General features: G+C 50.1%; 1 protein-coding gene and 1 long non-coding RNA gene across 3 annotated transcripts in view; one reads left to right on the top strand and one right to left on the bottom strand.

Annotated features, from left to right (window-relative positions):
• LOC106750723 overlaps nucleotides 1-12,370 on the bottom strand; it is a 258,312-nt gene that overhangs the window by 87,588 nt on the left and 158,354 nt on the right. The window lies entirely within an intron of this gene.
• LOC106750722 (semaphorin-2A) overlaps nucleotides 1-12,370 on the top strand; it is a 189,201-nt gene that overhangs the window by 144,291 nt on the left and 32,540 nt on the right. For both annotated transcript variants that reach the window (XM_014631247.1, XM_014631246.1), the window contains exons 2-3: nucleotides 3,968-4,055; nucleotides 9,854-9,905. In XM_014631247.1, the coding sequence (XP_014486733.1) occupies nucleotides 3,968-4,055; nucleotides 9,854-9,905 (140 nt within the window). The remainder of the gene's footprint in view (nucleotides 1-3,967; nucleotides 4,056-9,853; nucleotides 9,906-12,370) is intronic.

Raw genomic sequence — 12,370 nt, 5'->3', positions numbered from 1 at the left:
ACCGCCGATAAGACGCGGCACATAAATCTGTCGTAAAGATTAGCCGCTAACGTCGAAGGAGAAGCGAGGATTGCGCGATGTTTTGCGTTAATATCGATCTTGTCAAATAAGAGAGACAGAGAGAGAGGGGAAGAGGAAAAAAGAACCGCGCAAAGGCCGACCGAATCGGGTCCTCGAAAAATAACCATCGGCTTTGCGATATCGCCCGAGGTAATCTCGAAAATATCATCTCGCTATTTTATACCGTCGCGAACTCTCCCCGCGTAATCCGGCCGCGTTGACTTTTCTCGCACGAGCGTGTATGGCGCGCGCGCTCGTGTTCGCGTGGGCTGGGTTTATTAAACTCGAGTAAAAGCGATTTCATGCCGATCCGCGAAGATGCGGCACGATCATGAAAGAGTAATAAAATTCCGAAAAATTCCTGCTTTCCGCCGACTCTCACCGTCCTCCGCGTTTCCCCGTCGCAATTCGATCCAGCGCCGGGTATTGTTCCGCGACTCATAATCTCGCCCCTCTATCGCCGCGATTTACATTCCACCATCGATGCGCTTCTTTTTTCGAGAGCTCCGATTCCGTATTCGCGCGAAATGCGGCGAACCGCTGCATTTTCCCAGTTTTCAGACGCCATCCAGAGAGGGGAGCGACTTGCAGATTCGGGAAAGTGTCGGAGACACGAGTATTCTTCGGGAGTACGCGGCGGTTTTACAGATTCTTAATCGCTCCGCTGCGAAACTTTTTGCTCCCTTGCGTTAAACTGCTCTATTGAATATTACAAGCACCTCATTCGGCTACAGAGAGGATTAATTAAATTTTCCTAAATTAAATTTTTAATGGAAATGTCTTCTGATTACAAGTTGGGAGAAAAATCAGTGTCTCTCGATGAGTAAGGTGACGCTATAGAACACATCTAACGAGTTTTTCCGAGACTCGGGCTTTTTATTGCTCCTGCCCGAAACCGGACGCTCTGCAAAACTGCGATTAAAGGCTTTCAGGGGAATGTATCTAGATGCAAAAATGTGTACGCAAGAACCGGGGAACTGGAGCATGACGCGTACATGCATGAAGAGGATTTAAAGAGCGAATCGTCCCTCTCGTCGCATATTGAGAGCCATAAAGTCCGCGGGATTTAAATACGATATCAGTTGCAGCTTTGACAAAAAAGAGACGAAGAAAAAGAGGAAGCAAGGCTCGTACCTTGGAATTACTGACTAGAGCGCGGAATCGGGGTACGTTGTTTATCCCGAAATTTCCGCGGTAATTTCTAGCTTTTCCGTTTAATCCGGCCAGCGGTTTGTTAATTAGCAAGCCATATTCTAATGAGAAAATCGCACACACGAGCGTGTCTCTCGCACACGTGTGCCGATCGTAATGACAAAGAATCGCTCGGATCACCATTCGGCTCTCTCCAACGAAACGGCTGTATATTCGCGATGACAATGGTTACTGCCTGCGACCCTTCGTTTTTGTAAGCCGTTGCCTTTTTATCAGGTGTAATGGACCACGATCGCGAGATTCGTAACGGCTCGAGGTCGACGGCAAGGTCGACCGTTGGTGCGCTTAATTAAGAAATACTGTCAAGGTATTAGACCGTTACACCGGAAGCACCGAATTCGAATGGATGGTTTCCGCAACTAGGGTCGTTAGGGTGTTATCACGCACCGTTAACAACGCTCGATTAGCGATTGTATCGTCCCTCGAAGCGCGCGCGCGCCAGTCTTACGGGAGTGCGTGGTAAGTAATTTACGACGGAGCGGGGGTGTGTTTGCGCGTGCACACACACACACGATGCGCGCCCGATGTCTTTTAATGGCGGTAAATTACACGATGGCAAATATTTGCCGGAGAACTCAGCGCCGGCGCCATATGCTCCTCCGGCGCATCAATATTGGGCGATTAATTATTTATATTACGCGCGTATCGCATTATTAATTAAGCAAATATTGGCATACGCAATGCAATTGAAAACAATGCAACAATTATCGAATAATTACGAGAGAGACGGCGAAATTGTAAAACCGTAGAAAGTTCCCCGGCCGCCGCGATCCAATTATTTAACGAGGTGAAACTACGCGCAGCGGAGTTGTATAAATTACACGTCGACAAGGTGGGCCCCGTGTACTACGCGTCTCTCTCTCGCGCGCGCGAGGAGGGCGGTCTCTCGCTGAATGAAGACACGAAAGAGGATACGCGAGAGACGCGTTATTACCGCGACTCAGAATGCGCCTGCCCCGCATTCCGCGCGCTTAATAAATAACGGCACCGAAGGGACGCGCTGCGCACCCGAAATAGAAGGCCGCGCCGACGACGTCTACTCCCATTAACAATCGCGCCGCGGCCAATTTTATCGCGAGTCGAAAATAGAGGCGTCCGCGAAAGACGTTCGAGAGAGAGAGAGAGGATGTATGTAACGGTTATATTAACTCGCGCAACAAGCGACAGGTGCGCGAGGCTGTCATCTTCCGTACGTAAATTCGCTGAGACGCGTAAGTACACGCGGCGGGTGGGCGATACGGCTTTGTCGCGACGATAACATCGGGATGACTCTCGCGCGTGCGAGGCGCATCCGGGCGAATCGATGGAACGGAGGAACGCGAATGTACGGCCATGTTCGCGAGTGAATATAAATTTCCCGAGGACAGCCCCTCGGGAACACAGTCTGGCCGTGGTCTATCTGGCCGGCCTAACGAACTATGGGTAGAGCATCGGTTTTGAATGAGTCCGACATTAGAGGGACCGCGGCGTAAGGCCGCTCGTCTCGCCGACAGATAAAGCAAGGTCGAGTTTTGGCTACCCCCGCGTTTACGCTCGCAGAGAAGAGAGTACATGCGAAGGGTTGGTTAACGTTGGAGATACAGAATCAGAGAGAGAGAGAGAGAGAAGCGGCGAAGAAAGGAAGGGGGAGAGACGGGGGGCGAACGAGAGATAGATAGATACGGAGGAAGAGTAGGATCCAGAGTGGGAACCCCTTTCATTCGACGTCAGCCCCTCCTGATACCGTATAAAATATAGTATTGTTCGCGCTCTGTTAGCCCAGAGTGGAGCGAGTATATTTAGAAAGGGACGGCTTTCTTTCATATGTTAAGCAGATCAGTGTCGGCTGATGAGAGAGAGAAGGAGAGGAGAGAGAGAAGGTGAGAGTCGTCGACCGTTGTTTATTATCTCTTTTCCACCTTCTCTCTTTCCCTCTCTTGTTGACGTTCCTGTGGCAGCGGGGGTGTACATGAATTTCGCATTGTAGCTTGACGTGTAAATGATAACTGACTTGACGCAATGTTCTCGCCAACATCGCGATGACTGTTGGCTTCGTTCCCGGAACGTTCAATGTGTCCCTCTCTCTCTCTCTCTTTCCTTCTCTCCGTCTCAGTTTCTCTCCTTCTATACGTGTCAAGAAATACGAGATCATTAAATAAAGAGGCCCCGGTACGCGCGCTCGAATAATCGGCCGAAACGAGCGCGCCGAAAAGGGTTAAATACATACGCTTCCTTTGCGAATTTGTCGCGAAACACGAACTCGCGTTTACACGTGAGACAACCGCGAGGAAGTTCCCGCCCGCCGTGGTGCGTGGCTGCTTCGTTCGCTAATATTAACTCGCGACTCCTTGCGCGCGCGCGCGCGAGTTGATCTTCAACGCTTCCGCGGCGCGGATTTCAGCGGATCCGCGCTGGCCGATGGAACGAAAATGTCGAGCGCGCGTTACGTGCCGTGTAATTCCGACGAGTTTACGGTAGAGATAAGTCAGAGTTGACTTTAGCCGGATTACCGGCGGGGTCGGCGGGGAAAGCGGGCGGACGGGGCGCCTTACTATCCGGCCGTTATTATAAAAGTCATAATGAAAATCTAACGATCCACCGAGCAGCGCAGCGGTCGCGGCGCCGCGGCGTTCCCGCCACGTTTCCGCGGCGCGGAAAATGAATTTCGCCGCTCCACGACGTCGCGTTTAATCCCCTTATTTACTTTTGCTTTCAGAACACGTGCGGGAATTCAGCTGCGGCATGCTGTACTACAGGACGCTCTATCTGGACAGTAAGAGGGACGCCCTGTACGTCGGAGCTATGTAAGTGGAACTTTTTCCCGCAACTCCGTAATAAAATGTCACGCCATGAAAATCCCCGGTAAAAGTTGCGACCGTTCCCCCGTCAAAGTGCGAGGAGACAGAGGTATTACGGCCGGCCGCGCGCCGCTGTGTACATATGTACGCTGCGGATTTTTACGATTGCTGTGATTAAAATTCGACGGAGCGCGCGCCCAGCGATCGCGCCGTTTGCGATCGGAGTTTTTCCTCTTTCGCCGATTTTTTTTTGTCGTATATAATCGGATAACGCGAACTTTGAGAGATTACTCTTCATATGTGACACGCGAGCTTTCGGGATAATAATTATTGTTGCATGGACGACGCATAAAACGATGTTTTTCCGTTCCTCTCAATGTCGCTTTCTCGAACTAAAATGGCAAAACGCGACGAAAGAAAGCGGGGTGAAAAAATACTCAAATTTCGTGTGACGTAATTGTTGAATGACCTCTTAAAAACATTTCTCTATTCTGTGTAGCGTTCGTTTGATTAAATTCGCGATTACACATACTTTTTTCATTATTCCAGTTTCGTGATTATTGTTCGCGAAAACCGCGGACTTATTTATTCAGAGTCGTTCCTCTCCTCTCTCTCTCTCTCTTTCACATCTTACAGAGGCCGAACAGAATTCTTTCGCTCTAAATGTTTCACTTTACAGAAAGGCAATTTACTCGGAACCTTTGAGCTCCGAAGGAAAACGCAAAGCGGGCAAACATATAATATAAATCGAAACTGACGATCCCTCGCAGCAATTACGGCTGGCTGAGCGAATGAAAACCATGTCAACAGAAATGAAAATTAATGAATTTGTTATTTTATTCGCGGTACTCAGCGAGCGTCTAGATATTTCACTCGAAAATGCACATTCCGACCTCGATGTGTACCGTAAACAATGATAAACAATACGTAATTACACCACCACGTTGCTGTCAGTTCCCCGGTAATCGCGTTAATATTTTTTCACCCGCGGATTTGCCCCGACTCCCTAAAATTCCCTGATATTTCGTAATTCTTCCTCGGCGCGGCTTTCTCTCTCTCTCTCTCTCTCTCTTTCTTGCGGAATCGTGTCGTAATTAAAAGTTCGACGAGCAGTTTCTTGCCGTTCCGTAGGTAGCCGTAATAACCCGTTAAATTGATCGACTCTTCGCCGCTCGCACGAGTATCGGGTTATTATTTCTTCGACGGTGACTCGACGGGAGCGAAAGACGGTTAAAGGGCCAACCCTACGCCGCTCCCCGGAACCGGTACAGATTGCGGGCGGGACGTCGTCGCATCATTACCAGCGGAGTATTATTTCTTGATTCGGTTCCAGCCGCCACCCCTGGCGACCATCCGCTAACGTTCGCCCCCNCCCCCCCTCCATTCTCTGTTCTCTCTTTTGTGCTGCCTCCCCTCCTCTTAATTTGGTAAATGCCAGCAAAATGCTACGAAGCCCCCGGTAATGGAGACGCGGTCGGGGGGACGATCCTCGAATGCTCGCGGATACAGAGAAATCCCGAGGCGAGCAGGAACGATGCTTGTTTAATCCCTTTGTGAGTCAGGACGGATCGTCTTACAGGGTTCTCTTGCCGAATCCGCGAGCATGTTTTCGTCACCGAGAGAGACGCTCGCTCGACTTCGTCGGTGCCGTTACAGGCAGCGTTCGGATGAGTTGTACTCGTCTGCCACAACCACGAGGATCCCAGGATAAGCAATATCGGTACACATGGATACGCGAAATACACGGCAGCTCTTGTTAATGACGAAAAAGATAAACCGACGTTGAATGTAATCCGGACGTACGCACGACGCGCGCGCGGAGAAAAATCAAATTACGGGAGATATAAATCATACTTCCGGAGGACGGAAAAGTAAAAAATGACAAGCGCATAAAAGCTTCCGCTTTCGAAATAACTCTCCTCTCTTCGTCTCTTTTTCTCACTCTCATTCTCCTTCTTTCTCTTTCTCGTTTATGCGATGGGATGAGCTCGCCATATGGGGCGACAAAAGGAAAAGCGCAGTTACGATAAATTGCATTTCCCAAGGAAAGCGGCTACTTCGACTTTAACGTTTCCTGCTTCCTGGCTTGCTTCCACGTGCTCGCGTCGTCTCGCCGTGTCGTACATACATGTGTGTACATATACACGCGCGTATCCACCTACGAAACTACAATATCGGATAGAATTCCGATAAGAGCTCGACGTAAAAGGAAATCGCTACGACGGTTCCTTTCCAAATGCTCGACGACGATCAAGACTCCGTGATCTCTTGAGACGTAATTTTTAAGTAATTTTTAAAACTCCTGCTTCCTCGCTCCTTATTTGACGACGTCGGAAGCGAGAAAACGCCTCAATCAATAAATAGTCGTCAAATTAACATTGGCAAAATCATGAAAAAAGAGATTAAAAGGGAAAGTTCCGTGTAAAGTTAATTTCCCGACTATGTACTAATTGTTCGTGTAAAAGAAAAGTGTTCGGGCAATTTTATACAATTTTACACAATTCGAAGTTGTGTTGAATCGATCACAAATGTCACATTTGTACCGTTTTGCTTAAACGAATAACGCAAGAATTCTTAGCACGCGTTTCTCGCTTCTGACGTCAGCAAGCGAGGACAATTGCAGCGAGGGACCTTAAGACATACCCATCCTCGTACATCGATCGGCTCGCAATACTTCACGTTGGATCTCGATACCTTTCCTCGCGCCCCCTCCCTCCCCCCACGCCGCTCGCGTTCACCTTTTTTCCTCTATTATCGCACGCGACGATCGATACACGCGCGAGCATCGTTCCTCGTTAATTAGAAAGGTGATAGCCATTAATTGTAGTTTGAGAATCGGCACCCGCGGTTGCGGTTCACTCCGCAATTAAGGCACGCTAATTGAACGCTTCCAATTATCAAACCGGAGGCCGGTAGTGAGAGGGCCGTACGAAAAAATATAGTTTCGCGCTTATAAGCCCGCGCCTGCACCGTCTGCGCTGCGCGTCTAGTGAGAAATGGAATGGAAAAAAAAAAAAGAAAGAAAGACTTTCGCGTCGGTCATATTTCCGTTGCGTTCGGGGCGCACTTGTCGCTCTCTTCACCGGGTTCCTATTGTGCTCGCGACGATTCGGTCGAAAAAGCGACGCAGGGATTAACACGTCGCGCATTCAGTCGCGATCGGTTTCCCTGCTAATTGTCTCCGGTAACCGGGAACGCGACGGAGAGAGATTTCGCCGACGCGGACGCTGAAACAAGCGGGGAAAAGCAGCGCGATAGCGTAGAGAGAGAGAGAGAGAGAGAAATGAGTTACGATCTCGCGAACGCTTGCGAGGTGAAAACGGCCACATGAGGCAGCAGCGGTAGCAGCAGCAGCGCGTTGCGGAGCCAAGCGTGGCAATTGAGCTTTCGCGTTTTCGACGATGTTAGCACTTCGGATGTCGTATATCGATTTGGCGAATTACCCCGTCGGACCGCGCTCGGTTGAAATTTTACAGAAAGAATTAGGTTAGAGAGGTCAGCCGCACGCTGGATCGCGCTTCACACGCTGCGACCTTTCGCGCGCACCAGATTACCTCCGCGCGGCTGAATTCTTTCGCGACGAAAGCGACGAATTATCACAGAGACTTTGTCGCACGGCTGCGACTTATCGTGGACGGGAACGCGACAGTAGCTGCTCCGCTTCTGCGGCGTCGTTGATTCATACACGGCGGAATTATTAAAATCGTTCTATTATGTTAAAGCCCATCCCTCCTTGCGGATATACATCTCTTTCCCGGAGGCGACGGGGGTAAATAGCGCCGTTGCAAACGCCACATCCCCGGCCCTTGTCATGTATTCCCCCAAAACCAGAGAGAATCCGCGGGAGGGCGGCGAGGGATAGATCCCGACGTGTTGGATAATGCATCCCCGGGTCAGAGCTGTCCGTCACGCGCAACCGCAAATTCAGACAACGATGCTTTTCGGATTTCGCCCGGCATTCGTCAGGCTCCTTCCCGGACCGCGGTGAAAATTCTGCAAAATGTCCGTGTTACATATCCGAGAGGAAGCATCCGGGCGCGGAACGTGAGCAGAGAGAGAGTACGATGCGGTTGTTATTCCACAACCGTGACCTAATTCAGATATGGAGAACACACACGATAACGTACACGGTCGTTCGCTCGTAGCGAGGAATCTCCTTAATTAAGCTTATCTGCTCGTTCGCGTAATTAGCAATCAAATCCATCGAAATTTTCTTCCGCGATACAGGCAGTCCCGCGACCGGTAGCTTTAAGAAATTGCCCGGACCCGCGCGTGCGCGCAAGGACGGGCTCCCGGATTTTAATTAAACTTTCCCTCGAAAACCCCTTAAGGCGATGTAAGACGTTAAATTGAACCGAATTCTTTCCCCGATTCCCAAGAGTAATACTTTCTTTATTCCGGAAAACCTTCCACTTTCCATGGAGTCGTGTCAATGAGGGTTTAATGAAATTTTTACTCGGCGATTTTCCGCGCGAAGCAATTTCTCGGTTTGATTACGCACGCGATTTCGATCTCTCTCTCTCTCTCTATCTACCTCCGATCGAATCTCAAAGGCGGCTGCTGAGCGATGACTCGGCGGGGAAGCCCGCCCTTAACGTTGGGTTTCCTCTACAAATTACTTTCCTACGAATTTTTTCTTTCGGTAGCGTGAGCGACGTGCCAGCACGTAGACGATCCGCGTCCTCCGCCGCCACCTCGCTCTTCGACCTCTTTCCTCTCCACCTGCCGAGCCCTCGGAAAGTTTCCCCGAGACGAAAGTTCGACGCGGGCGGATTCCAAAGTGCGGATTTGTTTTTCCACGTCGCTATTTACTTTTTCACGGCACTGTGCACAGAATGAATGAAAAAAGACAGCCGCTGAAGGATAGGTCTTCCTCCCTTCGTTTTTCCCTCTTTCTCTCCTTTTCTCTCTTTCTCTCTCCTCTTTTACGTTCCGCGCGGGCATTCCGTCTGACTGCGTATTTCTATTGAAAGGCGATGATGAATGGCTATTGGGATAAAGTTATGCGGCGCGTCGGCGTTAATGTTGCGAAACATTTGAAAACTGGGTAAATTCGATTTACGATCGGCGGCGCCCAGCAGCGCGTATACCTTTCACGTGTGATCGAGCGCGATACCTCAGATTGCCATGCGGCGGTCGTGGCAAGATTTATATGGAAATCCTCACGCGGATCTACTCTGCGTTTTACTTATCGGTGGTGAGCCGGCCGCTGTATCGATCGAGCACGCACGAAAGCGCGTCACTTCCACGCTGAGATGTTAAATTAACGTTGCATCCACCACGAAATGGTAATGGCTTCTCTTTTCGTATCTTCTTCTTCTTCTTACTTCCGTCGTCGACCATCTCTATCGCGTTTCGCGAGTTCCTCCACCTCCTTTCTTTCTTTCCCTTACTTTTCCGAACGTGAATGATGATGTTGCGAGAAATAAAAGTCCTAATAAAAGCGAGCGACCCGGAGACATCGTGACTTCGACCACCGTTGAACAAAGAAGAGGCAAGAGGTAGAACTCGGTCAGAGAGGCAGTACCTCATCCCACTTTTGCCCTCCGGTCTCCCCTTCCACCCTCATAGAAATTCCGTGCCGTTTGCGAGCGTTCGCCGCGGCGGAGAGCCGTAAGCAAAGTGCCGCGGCGCTACACAAGCATACATAACCGTGGCGAGATAAGGTAGGGTCGAGTCACGGAGAGTAATGCATCTCGCAGACGTGGGGGAATGAAAATTTACCCCTCGACCCTTTCCGTCTATCGCGACCACGCTTAATTCGGCCGTTACGCTAACACGGAACTTTCCTCTTCTGTTTTCAGGGACAAGATCTTCAGGCTAAATCTGAGCAACATCAGTCATTCCAGCTGCGAGGTGAGTTGTCCAGCCTTTTGTACATTCCGGTCCCCGTTGGCGCGTTTAATGCTAAATGTGCGGCTGTTGGCCGTGCGCCCATCCCCCGTTCACATCGACTTCGATTCCCGCGTCGGATAAGCAATATTCAGAACTCAACAGCGGCCACATTCGGCTTTGAACGCGCGAGTACGTTCGACCTCTGTGCTTCCGCGATAAGGCTCTTAGCGGCAACTTCGGCCACAACTGCGACGGCACCCGTAAATTTTAATTACGTTACGCGCGATTGTTAGTGTACACTAAACGTATTTAAAACGTGACGCAATAGGGAGGAACGAGAGCGAGATAATCCTCTGTATAATTGTCTCTCCAAATTTCTTGGAGTGTAATCTCATTCCGAACGAATGGGAATTCATTCCAAGCAATAGTGGAAATACTGCCACTCGGAATGGAATAACATTTCACTTTTCACAAGAGTGAATATCCTACTCCAACCGTGGAATGAATGTTTCATTCGTTCGGAGCGAGTGTTTCATTCGATTGGAGTGAACGTTTTACACCAAAAAGAATGAATTCCTCTAATTTACATTATTTGACACGTATTCTTTCTTTTTCATTGCGTTAAGGTGTCATTAATAATTTTGTCGTCTCAAAATCTTCTCAATTATATGCCATTTGATCGATTCTATTTATATTTGAAAAATTTGCTTATGTGCTACTGAGTTTGAACTCGACGAAAGGATTCACTCCACGAAAGAATTTACTCTATAAGAGTGAAAAGTCACTCCAATTCGAATTACTTGGCTGTCACTCCATTTTTCGAGCGGAGATTTCGCTCTACGAAATTTAGAGAGTGCGTCTTATATTCGAAGGGGGAGACCCTCTATGAGAAACCCTACTTTTCCGCAGCACGCGCGAGCCGCGAACCCCGGGCTTATTTTTCGCCGCAAGCTGCACACGACGAATCCGTTCGTCGGTAAAAAAATCTCAGAAGGAGAGAGCTCAGTCCACTCGTCTCCGGCGATCGCCCTCGTATCGATTAGCATGAAACGCGACGTAACGGTTCGACCCCCCGGTTCGAGGGGGCGATAAAACCAGGCCCCGGTCGTAACTTGGAAAGCGGGCTCCGTTCGTCCCCATAAAACTGTCAATCATGCATAGCCGAGCGAAACGACATCGACGTCATTCGGACAGCTGACGCGTATCTACTCCGGTAAGCGATCCATTGTAGACGAACGAATCGCGCGATGATTTTTTCACACGCGCACCCTCGCCGACGCAAATGCGCGGGGGTCCGATTTAAAAGCTCGCCAAAGTGCATTTGCGTATCGTATGAGCGCGGTGACGAAGATACAAACAATCCTGGACGCGCTGTCACGGCTACGCTACACAGAGATGGAACGTACAGAGCTTTATTGCTCCGCTCTCTCGGAACCGATAATCCGCAGAAGCGTGCTCAAACCTTTCGGCCTTTTACACGTCTTACGCTCTTACGCGCGTGTAAACGCACGCGGAGATCGAATCGAAATTGCCCCCGGTCGTGGTTTCGCCCGTGTGACGCCTCCGCATCCAGAACGCGGTCAGCTGTCGGTCGATTCGTCCGGAAAGGGCAAATTGCTTTTTAACCCTCTCCCCTGTCGCGACAAGGCGCGTCGAGCCGCCTCCACCTGGCCGGCGACGGCCGTTTACCTACGATTCCGTTCATTCGGTCGATCGGGGGGCGAAATCCGATCGTCGACGTTGTTCGTCGATTTGTTCCCTTCGGAGAGACAACGAACGCCCCGCGGCACGATTGGAAAATCGCCGAGCTGTTTCCTCCACCTCCACGCTCTCGACCTACAGCTCGCGGCAAGAAGTTCGTATCTGGTGCTTCGACGTTCTGGCGTTCGAGTTTCCGCGCGTTATCGCACGATTTTACAGAGTCGGTTTCCACCGGTTCCGACAAAACCGGCGGTTACCTACGAGTGAAAGGGCTGAAGGGCGCTTAAATAGTGTAGCGAGAAACACTTTGAGCGCGTCCGATGTACGTACGAGATACTCAACGGTATGTTTTATCGAAAAGCAGCTCGTTCTCCGCCCCCCTACCCTCTCTTTCTCCAATATCTCGGTACTCCCATGTCTCTCTATGGTGAACGGTATTACGCGAGCACGTTTCTTCCGAGAAACAGATGTTAAGAACAGAAGTAACCGATACGATCCTCTCTCCCTCTTTCCGCTTCGTTGTTTCGCCTCCTCCGTGAGTTTCATCGACGAGTACTCTTTACTCGTTCACGGTTATATTGATCTGACCGTTGCGTTTCGACCCGGCTGCCTTACCCCATGAGAAAAATTCCAACCGGGAAAAAAATTATTTCTCCAACGGATCGACAGGAGCGACAAAGGGAGCGGCGGAACGACTGCGGGGAAAGGGGGGGACGATTCGAAAACGCAATTATATTCGTATCGCTGGTCCCACCACCTGTCGCGAAACGAAAAACCGCCCCGGA

Source organism: Dinoponera quadriceps, unplaced genomic scaffold (genome assembly GCF_001313825.1).
Source record: "Dinoponera quadriceps isolate SergipeBrazil2010 unplaced genomic scaffold, ASM131382v1 scaffold5144, whole genome shotgun sequence".
NCBI lineage: Eukaryota > Metazoa > Arthropoda > Insecta > Hymenoptera > Formicidae > Dinoponera > Dinoponera quadriceps.
Note: the sequence above shows the minus strand (reverse complement) of the source record. Positions and strands in the feature narration are given on the sequence as shown.